This window comes from Andrena cerasifolii, chromosome 5, assembly GCF_050908995.1.
Source record: "Andrena cerasifolii isolate SP2316 chromosome 5, iyAndCera1_principal, whole genome shotgun sequence".
Lineage (NCBI taxonomy): Eukaryota > Metazoa > Arthropoda > Insecta > Hymenoptera > Andrenidae > Andrena > Andrena cerasifolii.
In genome coordinates, this window is record NC_135122.1 from 10,205,426 (window position 1) to 10,221,876 (window position 16,451).

At 47.8% G+C, this 16,451-nt stretch overlaps 1 protein-coding gene across 11 annotated transcripts in view; it reads left to right on the forward strand.

The window, feature by feature from the left end:
• Window positions 1-16,451, forward strand: part of LOC143369467 (serine/threonine-protein kinase MARK2) — a 52,638-nt gene that overhangs the window by 23,623 nt on the left and 12,564 nt on the right. For 5 of the 11 annotated variants that reach the window (XR_013085414.1, XR_013085413.1, XM_076813436.1 and 2 more), the window contains exons 2-14: window positions 4,204-5,080; window positions 5,610-5,964; window positions 9,072-9,287; window positions 9,353-9,731; window positions 9,896-10,116; window positions 10,203-10,314; window positions 10,993-11,105; window positions 11,192-11,411; window positions 11,709-11,906; window positions 12,487-12,688; window positions 13,965-14,132; window positions 15,642-15,762; window positions 16,020-16,108. Coding sequence is in view for 9 of the 11 variants with exons in the window: in XM_076813436.1 (XP_076669551.1) it covers window positions 4,386-5,080; window positions 5,610-5,964; window positions 9,072-9,287; window positions 9,353-9,731; window positions 9,896-10,116; window positions 10,203-10,314; window positions 10,993-11,105; window positions 11,192-11,411; window positions 11,709-11,906; window positions 12,487-12,688; window positions 13,965-14,132; window positions 15,642-15,762; window positions 16,020-16,108 (3,089 nt within the window). In the remaining 2 variants the exon portion in view is untranslated. Of the gene's footprint in view, window positions 1-4,203; window positions 5,081-5,609; window positions 5,965-9,071; window positions 9,288-9,352; window positions 9,732-9,895; window positions 10,117-10,202; window positions 10,315-10,992; window positions 11,106-11,191; window positions 11,412-11,708; window positions 11,907-12,486; window positions 12,689-12,821; window positions 13,900-13,964; window positions 14,133-15,641; window positions 15,763-16,019; window positions 16,109-16,451 lie in introns of those variants that run through there. The other 6 variants (XM_076813443.1, XM_076813442.1, XM_076813439.1 and 3 more) reach the window with 5 other exon arrangements.

Sequence of the window (16,451 nt, forward strand, 5' to 3'; positions counted from 1 at the left end):
CCCGGTGAACGCGTCTCCCATTCGGAATCACCTGGTTTCGGAGCGCGTGGAACGTGCGCCCGTCGTTTCCTTCGATGTCGGCACGAAGGCACAGTGAAAACGAGTGCGAGTGCGGAAAAACGCGTGCTCCGATCGCGTCGGGTAACGGACGCGAGTGATGCGCCACTGCCGACACCACCGCCACGCCGCGCCAGCTTTCTGTTCGCTGCGCTCTCTTCTGTGCAAATGGGCCCCGGAGTTTTAACCGATCGTTGAAAACGCCGCGAGCATCGCGGAACAAAAGGAAGGATAAGTGGAGGGACCGGGGCTGGTGTGCAGGGGGGCAGGCTCGGTGAAATAAAACGGACAGAAAGGAGAATAGGAATTAAAGGTTTACATAACCTGCCCGTAATTCCACGTACCGCTCCTACCGAGAACGATCTGCGGATAATCAGTAGGCTCGCAACCGTAGCGTAGATAGCGTTGGTCGTTTTTCTTCTGCCATACGGTATCCGTGTTCCCTCTTTCTTTGGGCCACGTTGCGTCATGGATTAAACCGATTTCACGCAACTGTCTGACAGTTTGCTCGAAGGAATCCAGTGGCGCTGGGAATCCGCGGGTGTCCCGAACAGAGGGTGGCGAGGAAACTGAGAGGTATAATACTTTATTCGCAATCGGTCTGGACACGATCGTTGATCTCAAACTGGTAATTAAATTGATACGTTAAGATCGTATTCGCTGGGCACTCCTGACAGCCTCCTGTTGCCGTGTTAATTTTAAATTACACTCCGCCTGGTAAGACCACGGAGGAATGACGCGTGTATCATCTCGTAGCGCGCGCAGTACATCCATACGGGTGGGTGCACCGTGCGTGTCCGATTATACGTACGCTGGTGTTGAGCGTACGTTTCCCGTGTTTCTCCTTCCCAGCCACCTGTTCGTCTGTTAAACCACGGCGGTCTGTTCAGCAACGGTCTCGTTCCACTCGAAGCTGGCACGGCTGCGCCGCGGGACGATCCTCTGTGCGCGTATGTAGCGTGGATGTAGTACTTGACTATTCTTCTCCAAGCGAAATCGTACACCGAACGTTGCCAATAATTGGGTGACTCGGAGCTCTCTTCTCGACTCGCATCTCCCTCCGACTCATGGATGTAACGCGAGCCACGTCCACGCCCCGATAACCACGTATCTTATCCTACCGTCGATTACAGCGTGGCCGTAAAGATTGTTTTTCTCGTCAGCACCGAAGCAGAAGTTCGAAAGCAATACGGTTTTACGGAGACCGATCGATTTTCGGGGAGCTCGTCGGACGGGGAGGAAGGTATTATCCAGCCGGCTGCCAGCAGTCGCCACTTTCCGTTCCGATCGGCGTAAATCGTCGTCCGGTTAGCTCGATCCTGATCGATATGTTCTTTCCGCGGCAAACGAGTCGGCGCCCTTGGGAAAAATCTCGACGGGCCTTGCGACGAAGTCGCGTAGATATAGTTGCGGACGTCATAGGTACTCGAGAGAGTGGAGCGCGGACGCGAAGATACGAGACGCGCGTTCTTGAGCTTATTAGATAAATGACGAACTACACGCATTTCGCACCTCCCGTTTAATCCGCTTCTAGCCGCGTCGGCCACTAACCACGCACCAACTCCTCACTTTTCTTTTCGCATGTACTTTTAGGTCCGCGATAGTTCGACCACTTTTTGGAAAAGAAATTGTAGCATCGTTGTTTTTCACGTTTTTGTCGGTTTGTAGAAATTAAAGCAGAGCACAAGCAATTTAGAGTATACATTAATTATAGTGTGCGATACATTCAAATATTTATTTTCGTTCTCAACCCAAATCATTGCCACTGCAACTGGTCGATCTCACCCGCATGTCGGGGTTAGAGCGTCCACCTAGTACGGGTGAGACCGACCTTGAAAAAGCAAAAAGTGTAGCTTACGAAAAATATAATACACGAAGAAGTTAATTGATATTTTATTTGTTCTTCAGTTTTCCACGTAAATCGCAAATATTCTTGTACTTGAAGCATTTAGTATCGTGAAACCAACGGCTGCAGCGCACACATTTAATCCAATCGTCGCTTTTCGAGATTTCGAAATAGTTGTCTCCGCATCCCCCGCATTCGTTTTCGTCCCAGTCTTTTACCGACATATCACTATCTTGAAGAATGAAATTTTCGCTCCCTGAATCTGAAGATGGGTTTACCGTGGAAAAGACACATGTAGGTAGTGTTTAGAAAACGTTTCGATGTGAGTTACGAGAAAGAGAAATAAAAAAATACAAGCATGCTATGTCCCCCTTGTCATCCTACAACTTTCGTCTGAAACAATTTTTCGCACCATTCATATCTTTCGAGATAGTTACACTTTTTCAGACACACTGTATATTTAACTAAAGTGGTCGGACTGCCCCGCATTAATGTGGTCGGACTATCCCATAATCTAGGGAGTGATCGACCACCTTCTCAAAATAAATTAAAAATACATATTGTTGGGGTGACACTGTAGTTTGATGCAAATTATATCCCCCAATATCTGAATAGTGTAAATAAACTTACCTGTCTCTCAAATATCACCAGCACTGTAACTTGGTCTAAAAACTTTCAGACTCGCATAAAGTCTTAAGTGTTTCTTCTAATTTAGATATAGATTTGTGACAATGGTCAATGCAAGATCAGCAACAAGCGCATCCATTTCTTTTGTATCAATGACACACAGTGTCCTCTCTTGCGTCAGTCTGAAAATATCAACACTGGCCGGACTCTCCCGGTGGTCGAACTATACCGGACTTACCCTATATCAATTCCGTGACGGTCACGGCCGGAGTGCCGTCACTGTCAGTGGTAAAAAATATCGTTTCCCTGCTTTGGAATGGAGCAGCTCACACTTGTCCGTGTCAGTTACTCACACTGACACTGATAACACTGAACCGTCGCGGAACTGATACGCGTGAATCCGCCTTTAAGCTGCGAACTAGAAACAGTGCAAACAGATTTCGTTCTGGCTGCGCCAAATTTCATCTGTTCGACACACGTAACAGAGATTTACCTATCGCCGCGTTGCGCCACGCTATTCAACAGCCAGAAACCGCGGATTTCCTGCCATATATTTTTCTTGTCCGCCACTCTCGAGATTCCCCGGCACTGAGTTAGGCAGACGATATCGCTTATCAACATCTACCGCTGATAACAAACTAACGAAGTCGAGGTGGCCAGTCGAGCACTTATCGTCACGAGGGAAATGGACCCAGTTGTTCGCAGCCGGCCGTTCGCGCGCGGCCTTTACGCTTCGCGTTCCCTTCTTTTTCTTCTTTCACCGTTCGATACAGCCCCGAAACGAACCGACCCGTTCCGATCCGAGTTGCGTGCGTGAAACGCTGTGAAAATTCCATTTCATTGTTCGACGCTTGGATCGGGAAAGCGAAGCGACAGCAGAGTAGAAACACCGTAAACGTTGAATGGAATGGACGTGATCGCGAACGCCTGAAGGACTGGTTGGGAAAATTTGAGTTGCTGGATAGTTGGGGAAAATCTTGGCAAGTTGTTGGACGCGGCGCAGTATCTACCAATATATCGGTAAAGCATCGCGCTCGTGCGATAAGCCACGGAAAAAATAACACTGAGTTGGCCGAGCGGAGGTCGAGAAAGCAACGGCTCGAGAAGGCGTGCGCGTGCACGCGGCTTTATCGTTGCGTTCGGTGCGACGTATGTATGCGGTAACGGTGCTGCTGGTGTCTGATGCTGCTGCCTTTTCCGTGTCTCTCCGAGGACAGCTCCTCGAGCACGATGAAATCACTTTCGCAGAGGTTTATCAATTACTCCTTAATCGACTCGGAATTGGTCTAGTCACCGCGATTCGCTAGAAACTTGGACACACTCGCTCTTCTATCGTATCACATTACGCGTCGGCCCGCCACATCTTTACGGGATCTACTTTACTACACCGAGTACCTACGCGCGTTTAATCGCCGCGAAAGCTTTAATCGCAAGATTTCGTCTCGTCGCTGCTTCCTGCTTGTCGATACTTATATGTCTTCTTTGTTGCCAACGAGAGAAATGTACGCCGACAGACGTTAATCACAGCTGGATGTCGTGTTTGGTTAGCGGGTTTAAGGGTAAATGTGAACGTGTTGAAAGTTGAAAGTGGTAGTCGTCGGTTCGTCGGCGAGGATCGTCGTCCAGCAAAGCAACGGGCGGACCCTTAACGAGGACGCATGTTTTTCTGACAGAAACCAAGCAACCTGGCCGCCGTCGTCGATCCACACGGCCAAATCAGTCCATGTTGAAGGATTATCAGCAACCGTGCGAACGTTTCCCCAAAGCTTTCGGACGGCGACGAGGCTGCCGCTCTTCCCTCGCTCCACGTAGCAAAAGTGACCGGTGATTCTGCCTGAAGCTCTCGCTCTCGGACATGGACGATCGGCAGAGCCCGTTCTCTCGGACCCAACCGAGCAGAAGCTCGATTCGCTCGGCCATCGGTCATGGTCGAAAGAGCTTCGTGGTCGCGACAGATCCACAGCCACAGCGTCAGATTACGGCACGGCAGAGCAAGCAAAGTACTAGCCCGAAGGTAGCCAAGAGGTTCCCGGCTCCTCACACCGTCCTCGACAACCTGAAGCAGTGGGAGCTGGTGGAAGGCGACCGTGGCTTGCAAGTAGTGGAAAAGAGGGGTCTGGCCAATCCTCCTGCGAAGTCCGTGGAACGTTCCGCGAGCCCTGGTGCTCTCGCAACTATCCCGCTTCTCGCCAAAAACACTCTACCGGCCAACTTGAAGATAGACCCGTGTATCGAGGAGAAGTTGAAGGCCTTCAAAAATTCCAAGATCGTGCAGCCCATCCCGATGTCTGAGCACGAACACGACCGGGACAACGACGGCAAACTTCCAGTCAGCCTCGACCTGATCCTGCAGCAAAAGAAAGGATCCACCGCAGAAAGCACGGACATGCTTGAGCGATTGGAGCTGCAAGTCAGGGCCATCGAAATGGACACCCTCGCAGCCAGAACGCGTCAGTTGGAGATGAGCTCGGATTTCGAGCCTGAAATCCAGCTTCGATACAGGGAACACGAGGATCTACTCCGAAACGTGACGGATGACGAAGCTGAGGGGTAAAATTTTCTCTCCTCTGATCATACGAAACGCATCTTTTGTCGCGTATATCCGCCATACCTCGACTCGATACCTTCACCCTCCACTTTATATTCATTTCTCTTTTGCTTTCTTTCTATCTTATTTGCAGTTAGTCTTTTTTCGTCCATTTGCCTTGTTTTTTCTCTTTTCTCACGTTTCCCGTTTCTCGAAAGAATACTTGTCACGGAACGTAGATCGCGAGTCTGTATTTGACGCGACGAGTGTCGGTGACGTCCCAGCCCGATCGAGAGGACGATAGCGAATTCAGTTCATTTGCTCGCTAAGTGTAGTATGTACCGTTTCTCAACTTGATTTCGTTGTGCACCCCGATATGACTTCGAGATTACATTTCTTCTCTGCTCTACGCATCGTCCCTCGAACTGGCTCGGCAGACACCTGTGCACTGTCGCGCGTCTATCCCAAACGCGTTCATCTATCGGGAAATGCCAACATTCGTTTCCCAAACGAAACGAGCAGAGAGTGATGACGGTGCATTGAAACGAAAAGGGCCTCTCCGTTGCATCGAGGAGACGCGACGAGGAACTCGACGGGAAATACCGGGATCACGGCGAAGAAAAACGTGGTAAAGCTATCGAGGACAGCCTCGGACACGAGGCGAGGACAGGAAGCGGAAATGTCCCTTCGAGCGCACGCCAGAACACAGCAGTCGCGTGCACACGTCCGCGCTGTCGTATCTAAGAAAGATCATCGGCACCAGCAGCAGCAGCAGCAGCAGCAGCAGCAGCAACACCACCAAAACCAACGCCAGCAGCAGCAGCAGCAGCAGCAAAACAATGCAGTTAGCGGTGCACTCAGGCAATTGTCGGACATCGCGCAGAAGGGTGGTCAAAATGAGAAGGAGGTAGATATTGTTTGATGGCTGGCAATTAAATAGAGGTACACCCTTTCGAGGGTTCTTTAAGCGAAGAAAGTATCGGCTGATTCTATTTTGTAGCTGTTAAAAGACTCGCATCGCGACTATCCTCCTCCCTATCGTACGCGAGCGCGATTTTTCTTGGAAAGTTTTTATGCAAGCGTGCCTTGACCGTTCCCTCGCTGACTAGTGGAGCGCAACGTGTACACTACGAGCGCATCTGCGCGCTCGGCTCACGTACCTACCGCTCGTCCGTTCGGGATGAAATAATGCGCGGATGGCTTGCCTGCTTGTTGGACTGTGCGAATGCGTATCGCCTAACGATCGTGAGAGCCGCCAGACCCGATGAGAAACGTCTCCGTTCTTTTTCGAGCGAACGGACTACGCGCGCTCCGAGACCAACACCAAACAAACACCTGTGATGCGCGGTAGTAGACGTAAAGTTTCACCAACTCCGCGTAACGAGACACCATTTAGCCAGCGATTTCTGCAAACGTGCTTCCAGTGGAGTTTATTAGGCTTACTCTCGGCACGCTGTTTCTCAGATGAAACGAGCCGATTCGGAGGAATCAGCTGATCCGGCGAAAACACGGTTTCGATCGCTCGCAGACTTGGGGGCAGCCGGTTCTCTTTGGACGGATGCAGGGGGACGAATATCTGTAAGGGTGGGGGGTGAGGGTGAGGGTGATGTGCCGTGAAAGTCGCGGTGGCGGTGATGGCGGTGGCACTTAGTTTGGAGATAAGCGCATGCGTCGGGCATCGTCGACGTCGTCGTCGTCGTCGGAGCAGCTCGTTGGGAAGGCAAGGGTGGTGGTTCGGTTCGGCTCCACGCTTGCATCAGGTAGGGGGTGGTGGCACAGCGTATTGATTCTCCTTTCGCATCCCTCGGCTGTGGACTCCTCTGGCTGACTCGCGCGACTCGCTCGAATCGTCGAGGACAACGGAGAACACGGTAGTCGCGGACACGGTCGTCGTCGGACGACCGCGACGACGACCAATCTCCACGGCATCGTAAACAGCAAGTTAAATAGGATTCGGTGATAATCGGTTTCGGTCCTTCCACGATCGCTGGCTCCACGACAGGGATACGCTTCCCTCGGCCCTCCGGTTAGGTCAACCTAACCCAGAGACCAACACCGTTCGTGATCAGTGACGTCAAGTGCACCTACGGCACGCCTCCGAAGCTACGATTTCGATCGCCGCGGCCGGCGTCGGTTGCGTCGATCGGTTCCTTTTGGCCGCTTCGACCCTCTTTGCACCGTCCCAGCAATCCTTCCCTCGAATGGTCAACGTACGAGAACTCCTCTCTATCGACGTACGAGATTCGGGCTCGCAGTGACACTCGAGCGTGAATTCTGTGTGAATCGGTGCCGCCCCTGTACCACCATCGCTCGTCTCTTGTCCTTCCTGTGCATCGGGGTGAATCGCCGAACACGTCCACGATATTCGACACACTCGAATTGACTGAAGCTGAATGTTAAGAGTGACAGTGCAAACAGCAAGTACTCTGGCCGTCTGGTCAACCATCCCGTACGAACGCGCCCAACTCTGGCCAGCAATGTCTCTCGGACGATAGCCTCCACGATCTTATTCCCGATAGCTCGTTAATCCTGGGATCGCTTAGAACCGAACGGGGCGCCGCATTTTTTATTTTTAGTGACCGCAGTTCTAGGGTTGCCGTGTCGGCTGCCTCTTTGAATTCTCTTCCCGTGTTGCTTTCGTTTCAAGTGAACGCTCGCTCCGTCAGCGCCTCGGCAAGCCGTTAGTGTTTCGGATAATCTCGAGCAGAAGTTCGGTGTAACGATAAGTTGAAAATGTGACCGTAGAGAACGGATCGACCAAGAGCACCCGTGTGTACCTGATTACGCAGATCGTAGCTAGCTGCCAATTTATTTTCCATCGATGCTCGTTATCGATCGTGATAGTAAAAACGTGTAAATACCTGTGGGGGTTGTCGTGAAAATTTCGATGGATGCGTTCGGATCCAGGCACGGCGGGCATTCGAGCGAATTGCGAGAAGAAAAATGGCCAGAAGGTGCGGAAGACGTAGGAGAGATCTCTCATCGGTTGGGCCAGTCGGTCGGACGTTTTCTTCGTAGCCTCGGAACATCTGCTTATCTCTGCCCAGGCGAAGAGAAAAGTATCGTTTGAAGGAGACGGAGAAGGAGGTTGTGTCGTGACCACGATTACGTTTCACCTGCAGATGCTTTACGGCAGGAAGTGATACGTGGTCGGCACCATTCCCGATCCCACGTTCATTTTTCTATCTTTCGGCACGTCCAAGAGATCGATCAAGCTGGCGGCCTCGAAAGTTGCTGCGGCCTCCTCTTGCAAGATGGTCACTCGTGGCCACACGCGGGTAATTGAATCCTAGACAAATTCACCCATCTTCTCAACTTTGCCCCCTCTCTCTTTCTCTCTCTCTCTCTCTCTCTCTCTTACGATTCCAAGAGATTCGGTCTGTTAGCGTTTTCACTAACGTCAACCCCGACGTTGCATAATACCAAAGCGTCTGCAGAAAGGGAGGATACAGTGTACCTACGCCACCCGTGGAAACCTGTCGCGTTTTAATTGAATGCCCCGCCTCCAACTATACCGAGTCGACGACCTCTCGAGACCAATAGAACTATCTTTACTCTTTCCCAGTCGATTCTCATCGATTATAATTCCTGCATGGAGAATTCGGTTTCCGATGAACGTGGAGCATTGCAAAGGCTCCTCCCATTAATAAGAGACAGTGCGTCGTCGCGATTCGCTCAAAACAATCTGTATCTGGTGCAGCTTTAACAAGGTATAATTAATTGCATTGATGGTCCCTGGAAATGTCAAGTGCGGTCGCATGATGCATAGATAAGCTCATTGTCAGTGGCACGTGCTCGTAACAACTTCGCAGCTCTGAGCAACCAACGATAGTACTCCGCGATCAAAGTCGATTATGGTAGCGTAAGGATTTCTACTGATCGGTTTGCGGTCTGCCGGTCGCAAACCTACAACTCCGCGCGAGGGATAGAATTTTATCGCATAGTAGCCATAATAATATATAATGATATATAGTGGTAATAAGGTGTATGTTTAATCGTTTCCCCTTATTGCAGACAGGGGATGGCGTGGGTGTGTCGAGTAGCGGTGGTCGGCTCTCATCGAGAAGTCGGACATCGGAGGAGCCCCACATCGGCAGGTACAAATTACTCAAAACGATTGGCAAGGGTAACTTTGCCAAGGTTAAGCTTGCTAAGCATTTACCCACCGGAAAGGAAGTGGCTATCAAAATCATAGACAAGACGCAACTAAATCCCAATAGCCTTCAGAAGGTAAGCGAGAACTACCGAGAGTAATGTCCAGAGAAGCAATCTCACGTTCACCGTTCACGTTGCAGTTATTCCGGGAAGTAAGGATAATGAAGATGCTCGATCATCCGAACATAGTGAAGCTTTTCCAAGTGATCGAGACCGAAAAGACACTGTACCTGGTAATGGAGTACGCCAGCGGCGGCGAAGTTTTCGACTACTTGGTTCTCCACGGTCGAATGAAGGAAAAGGAGGCTCGGGCGAAGTTCAGGCAGATAGTGTCTGCTGTGCAATACTGCCATCAAAAAAAGATCATTCACAGGGACTTGAAGGCCGAGAATTTGCTGCTCGACAGCGAAATGAACATCAAGATTGCCGATTTTGGTTTCAGCAACGAATTCACACCGGGCAACAAGTTGGACACTTTCTGTGGATCACCGCCTTACGCAGCGCCTGAACTTTTCCAGGGTACACGTGCACGCATACCTACATACATTCGATATATCTATAATATCCACACACACACACACTCACACGTAGAATCGAGTTAGAATATTTAAAGAAAGCGGAGAGGTGACGGTTAGAGAGAAGGAAAAGTACCAATTCTAATAATGTTTGTTCGTCACTGACAGGTAAAAAGTACGATGGACCTGAAGTAGATGTCTGGTCGTTGGGAGTAATATTGTACACTTTAGTATCTGGCTCACTGCCCTTTGACGGTTCGACGCTTAGGGAATTGAGGGAAAGGGTATTACGAGGGAAATACCGTATCCCGTTTTACATGTCAACCGATTGTGAAAATTTGTTGAAAAAGTTCCTGGTGCTCAACCCGGCGAAACGGGCCTCCTTAGAGGTACGTGGCAATAAGCGTTGCGTCGCTGTTCCTTCGTCAGCCTAACGATAATCCTAATCCTTTCGTGTCTCTCCTCGCGATTCTAGACTATAATGAAAGACAAATGGATGAACATGGGATACGACGACGACGAATTAAAACCGTACTTAGAACCCGAGCCCGATTACAAAGACCACAAGAGGATAGGTGAGTCTGCCAGTATGTACATAACACTTACTACTTATTGTTTCTAAAATAAGATTAAGAAACTGCACTTTTTACGAACACTTTGCACCCTTTGACGAAGCAACGGAGATCGTCTAACAACTCACGCCGAGTACGCTTGGACGGTGTATATTTACGAATGTGCGTTAACTAGAATAAAATAGTTGCAGTCGGCTAGCAGGCAAAAGTGGTCGTAATTAAACGGTTCTCGGTATCCCATACCGAGAATTGTGGTGCAGTATATGTGTGTAGTTGTAGCGTAAACGTAACGACAACTCTGACGGTCTTACTTGGTATAGATTCGGTGAGTGAATGTTGTATCTGCTATGTGTAGGTATTGTGTATTATCTATCGTGTATGGCAAGAATGAATTTCTCGCGGGATGTGTACAATATTAAATCGTATTCGGTAAGAAACGTCTGCGTACGCATTTTTTTTGCACAGCAACTCACCGAGCTTCTTTTAGACATTTTTATTTGCTTCGGTACATTTGTAATCGCGAGATGACGCCGACGAAAGAATACGCGGGATGTGTATCGCATGGATTTTGTAGAATCGCCGGGAGCATCGGTCGCGCTATCGAATCGTTATCGGTTTGTTATCGATGATCGGGTCGTGTTTTTCTGATATGTTAGTGGTTGTGACTATGCCGCTACGCCTGATTTGTTTTAGAGGCCCTGGCTAGCATGGGGTTCACGAGAAGCGAAATCGAAGATTCGTTGGAACAAGCTAAGTACGATGACGTGTTCGCCACGTACTTACTATTAGGAAGGAAAACGACCGATGTGAGTAAAAGTATCGGAGCTGAACGATCTCGATGGACCGTAAAATAAAATTGTCTGACTGTGAATAAAAGCGATACCTTTCGTAGCCTGAATCGGATGGTTCGCGGTCCGGCAGTTCATTGTCTCTGCGCAACATTCCGCCGCAAGCTGGTTCAGGCGGCGGCGGAGGTGGCGGAGGAGGTGGAGGAAGCGGAGGAGGCACGGGTGGCGCCGTGCAGAGTCCATCGCACAGAGGCGTTCACAGAAGTACTTCCGCTAGCAATCCAAAAACCAGTAGACGGGTTTCCTCCGGTCTTGAAACGATTCGTAAGTGAATGTTCTTAATCTATTATCTTTTAAAACTCTGGTCTCTGCCAAGCAACCCTTCAAACCTTTATGGATTAAGAGTTGACGCGAAAGTTGATCGAAAGAAAGAAGCAGACGCTTAGGTAAGAACAGAAGAGAAGAGGAAAGGAGAGCAGCCCGGTCGTTGAAATATCTTGGTTTACGTAAGAGCTTTGATCGGTAGTCGATGTTCCTAGCGAATGAACCATGTAAATGTTAAGCAAACGTACGTTCGCCCGCGTGACGCGTGCTTCGCACATAACACATTTGCCTGGTTAGGAGGAGCGCCGAGTCCAGGGAATGCGACCAACCATAATCACGCGACTGCTGCAACCGGCGGGACAGTGACTGGAAGCGGTGGAAGTAATTTTAAACGACAAAATACCGTAGACGCCGCCACGATCAAGGAGAACAGTGCTCGCGTTTCCGCGAGCCGACCCTCGGCTCCTAAGAACAGCCCGGGCCAATTAGACACCAGTGAGTTATTCTTTCTGTTCTCCCGTAATTGTTATCTATTATATTTCTTATAATTTCAACATTCTCGTCCAGTCGTTTGCGATGTTGTCATTTTAAAGCTTTACCGAAATTACACCTGCTTTGGATACGGTTGCTGCGATTCCTTCCCTAGACTATCCAACTTTTTCGTTAATTCGTAATTTACATTTGTTTGTGTGCCGCGTTATATGTGCTCTCATTTCGTAACCCTTTTCGATCTGGGTACGTATAATACATACGCATCGTTAACCCTAGGCTAGTGTGGTCATCGTAGCTCTTCACGTAAATCGCGGATCGCTACGATCACTCTACGCGGTGTCGTTAAACTGGGGTTACATATCATTATCGTACGTGTGCGTGAATTAAGCGTCGCATCTGCCTCTTTGATCCTCTCGTCGAGGATCCATTGTTTTGCGTTTAGATTGTTTAGATCGAAGCAGATGGGACGTAGCGCGCCACCTCAGGTGTCCTTAGTCCTCTCTAATACCCCTTGTCATGCCTGTTATCATTTTAAAGTACGCTGCTTTGTTTTGTGTTGAACTATATCTAATGAGGCTTGCAGTGACAATGTTCATTCTAGGCGTGGGTACAAGTCCCGGTGGTAGGGCATGGGCAGGCAAGAGCAACACGATGAATACAGGGGTAGGTGGTGGTCGGCCGCTCACCTCACCTGCCCCTGGTTCTGTTGGTCGGCGTAGTACCATCTCCTATGATCAAGCAAAAACGTCCTCCTCGTCTACGGAAAGAACCAACGATGCACCCAGGTATAGTGACATCCATTTCAATCCTTTCACTTCATAATGTATACCGATTGAAACCAGTTGATCCAAGTCTGCCCAAGTAGAAAAGAAACTCGCACAAAAGTAGATTATTATATCTTTCTACTTATTGAACAAGCGGACACTGGATCTACGCGACCGGGCCGGGCCGGGCGTCACCGTATTTTCCCTCGACGTATTAATTATCACCAAGCTAATAATCGAGTCGCACCCTCCAGAGTCGAAACTACGAGAGCGAATGGACGCGAGCGTGATCCAGTGTCTGCAACGGTAAATTCTTTACATTTCTTGACGCACACCGCAAAACTTCGCTTCGTAATCGAAGATTTTTGCAGTTTTTTTTTTGTTTTTTTTTTTTTGTTCACTAAACACTTTCAACAGTACCTATCGACTAACCATAGACGCCTGATTATTCGTGTGTTAAGTATACTAAACCCATTTAAAGGAAAGTTTCGAGAAAGTATAGGACAATAACAAGAATCTGTCATTAAGCCCCAGGGAGTTTATTTGTTTGTTGCGTTGCTCAAGCATGTTGGCTGCTGCCTGCCAATCGTTCATTGCAGATCACTTTCTTTATGGCTTGACAGATGTTTACCGAACATATATATATATATATATATAGTCCAATTAAACGTGTATACATACACAGATGCTTGCTAAGAATTATACCGAGTCACAGTTACATTCACATGTCTCCACTCTGTTTATACAAACGTAGGTGTATCGAGATCCATACTCGTACTCGTAATCGTAATCGTGTTGCAACGCAGCGCTATAGACAGTACCATTAACATCATCATACACGTGTCACTCTTACGTTTTAGCGTCACGTTCTGTTCCCCTTGTCATAGATATTCTCATCAACTGAAACTTTCCGTAACACAAAACATTCTTTGCATTCACATCCGTTCCCCGTTACTGTTCCCATATTAGCATAATACACACACACGTGTATATCATCCCGTGAAAGTAGCTCGAACCAATCAACGAACATTTGTGTTTCGCTCGGTGTAGTTTTCGACAAGTGACCCGCACCCGCGTACGAGCAGCATAGTTGGTTCAACGCGAGAATCCTTTATCAAGGATCGGTCCACACCCTTTGCACATTAAATCGGTCGTTTCGCTGCGAACTTTCGCTGCGATGTAGAAAAACATCCGGCGCGGCGGGAGAACGGGAAAAGCTCGCTCGTTTGAATAAGCCGTATACAAGTGTAGTAGTACACGTAGGGCCGGGCAGATTGTTGATTAGTTTTGTGCACAGCCTGGGCGAGGGCACTAGACCAACGCGGGGTCACACCAAGTCTGCGAGCATCAGCGCAGGTCACCGTTCCTCCAGTGGCGTACCCCCCAGCGACCATTCACTACTGGACCCTCAACCACGCAACGCCCACAACTCCCTACTCGCCACTGCTGACCCTCTTAGACAGAGGTACAGGTCCCCGATGCCTTATCAGCCGCGCTACCTATATACATTCCTCTGCTAGATCTTCCAAAAGTCTAACGTGCAATCTACCGGGTTACCTACCCCTTACTTTCCGAGTTATCCATAGAAATGTATGATCACGGTTCTAAGTATACATAGCTACCAATTTCCGAGTCTTGTGCCTCTCGATACAATTCCACGCTAGACTATTGGAGCACCTACCCTGTACTGCGAGAGATTTTCCGATACGATTCTTTCATTCATTTATTTACTTGTTTCATGGGCCACTAACTATCTTAGGGTACTACTACCTACGCGTGCTTTCAAAAGTCACGAGGAACTTGTTGCCAGATTCACCGGTGCTTCCAAGGTTGTCTCTCATTTACGATAGATCGACCCCGTTTCGGTTCTCCAGTTCTCTAGGACAGTTTCTGGTCACTCAATCGTTATTCCATTTATTTCTTCTTATTTTTCTTTCTACTATGCATGCGTAATATCGTTAGTTTTCTATCCTGATCATCGGCTTTGGTCATCTTTTCATTTCTAAACACGTAGGTACATATTACGTACTTCGTTTCGCGTACCTACATCTCGTTCTCGCCTACAATCGCAAGTCCTACGCGAACGCAATAGCTATACACCCTCGAAAAACTACAGAACATTATACATAGAATAATGAAACGTTATCTCGTTGATGCAGTAACTTGCATGTACGTTGTAGCGGATACCTAATTATGACAATTTTCTACATAACGACATCTCTTTATACATAACACTGCAGTTATAATTTATAATGTCCTTCTCTTCGTCTTCTTTTTCTTCTTCTTCTTCTTCTTCCTTTTTACGTACAATTCGCGAAATTGAAATTCACCCGGAGTCGGTTGAAAGAAAATTTTACCATTATACCTATGTACACGCATCGATACATTCGCTGTCAAGCTAAACATTATTCACTCGTACGCATATATTTCATCGCGTCCTATGTATGTATGTAGTGAAACAGACTAACTTTTACTAACTCTAATTAACCGTAACTAGTACCTATGTTCTATCGTCGCATGTGCAAACAAATAGACTGTCTCGATATATTGCCTATATTCGATCATCGTGTAACTTTGACTAGCGTAAACTAATTTCTTTAAAGTTCTGCTTTATTAGCTGAGATTATCGAAGCTTGTATCTCGCAAGTCGTAGAGACATCGCTTCTGCATTTTGTACTCCTCTAACCGACCCTCTAAGGGATCCACGCGGAAATTAACAACTACACATCCTACGTTTCTCTTCTCCCCATTTTTCTTTTGCATCTTGTCTCTTGCTTCTTTCGTAGCGAAGCTGTATGAAACGAAAAGACAATGGTCCTCCTTATTAAACGCACAAACTTCTAGTAAAGAATCGACACGCGAACAAAGCAATTATTATACATACGTACATACATACCTACTTAGATAAGTACTATTATACATAATCATCGCGTGAAGGAATTTTAATATAATAGAAATACCTATTTCCACTTAGCTTGGGTGTGTCTCCAAGCAATAGACTGGCAACACCTACAACACCAGCATTTCCTCGAAATGTTCCAAGTCGTAGTACGTTCCATTCTGGCCAGAATAGAGCGCAGCGAAATCATACTCAGGTTCGTATGTTGAACATTTCCAGTAAAACATGAAATTTACGAAACGATACGCGATATACTATGTAAGTAGCCAACGATTTGCCTACACAAATACATATCGTGGTGCGGTCTAATATAAATATGTATTATATTATTATAGTATACGCGTATCGTATCGCGTGGATTAGTTGCGGTAGCTATTCATTCGTTCTCGTTACCATCAAACTGTTCGTTAACGTATTCATCTTGTATACAATTGTTTTCAACGGACTTTGCAGGGTCACACTCATACACAGGACACGAATGCGATTAGCCCGCTAGCGAGACCGTCCTTTTTCTCAAAATTATCCTCGAGGTTCTCCAAACGGTAAGTTTTGTCGATTCAGCATACATATTGTACTACGGATAGATATTTTCTCCGATATTTTCCGATATTTTGACAGCATGCTAGTACACATGTACCACTGTAAAGTACCACCGTTCGTTTGCAATTATACCGTTGACAGATATGATCGAGTTTCGGACGACTTTGAAACGATTAGCAGGTCCGCGTAAAGATCCAGTGATTCTTATTGTACATAACGTACGTAAACGCGACGCCACGCCACGCCACGCGACGGTCTGAAGAAAGAATAGATATTTTCAAAAGCAAAACCATCCAAATCTCCGGGAATCTTGTTGATTTACGTTCTATCGCGTTGCTGCGATCA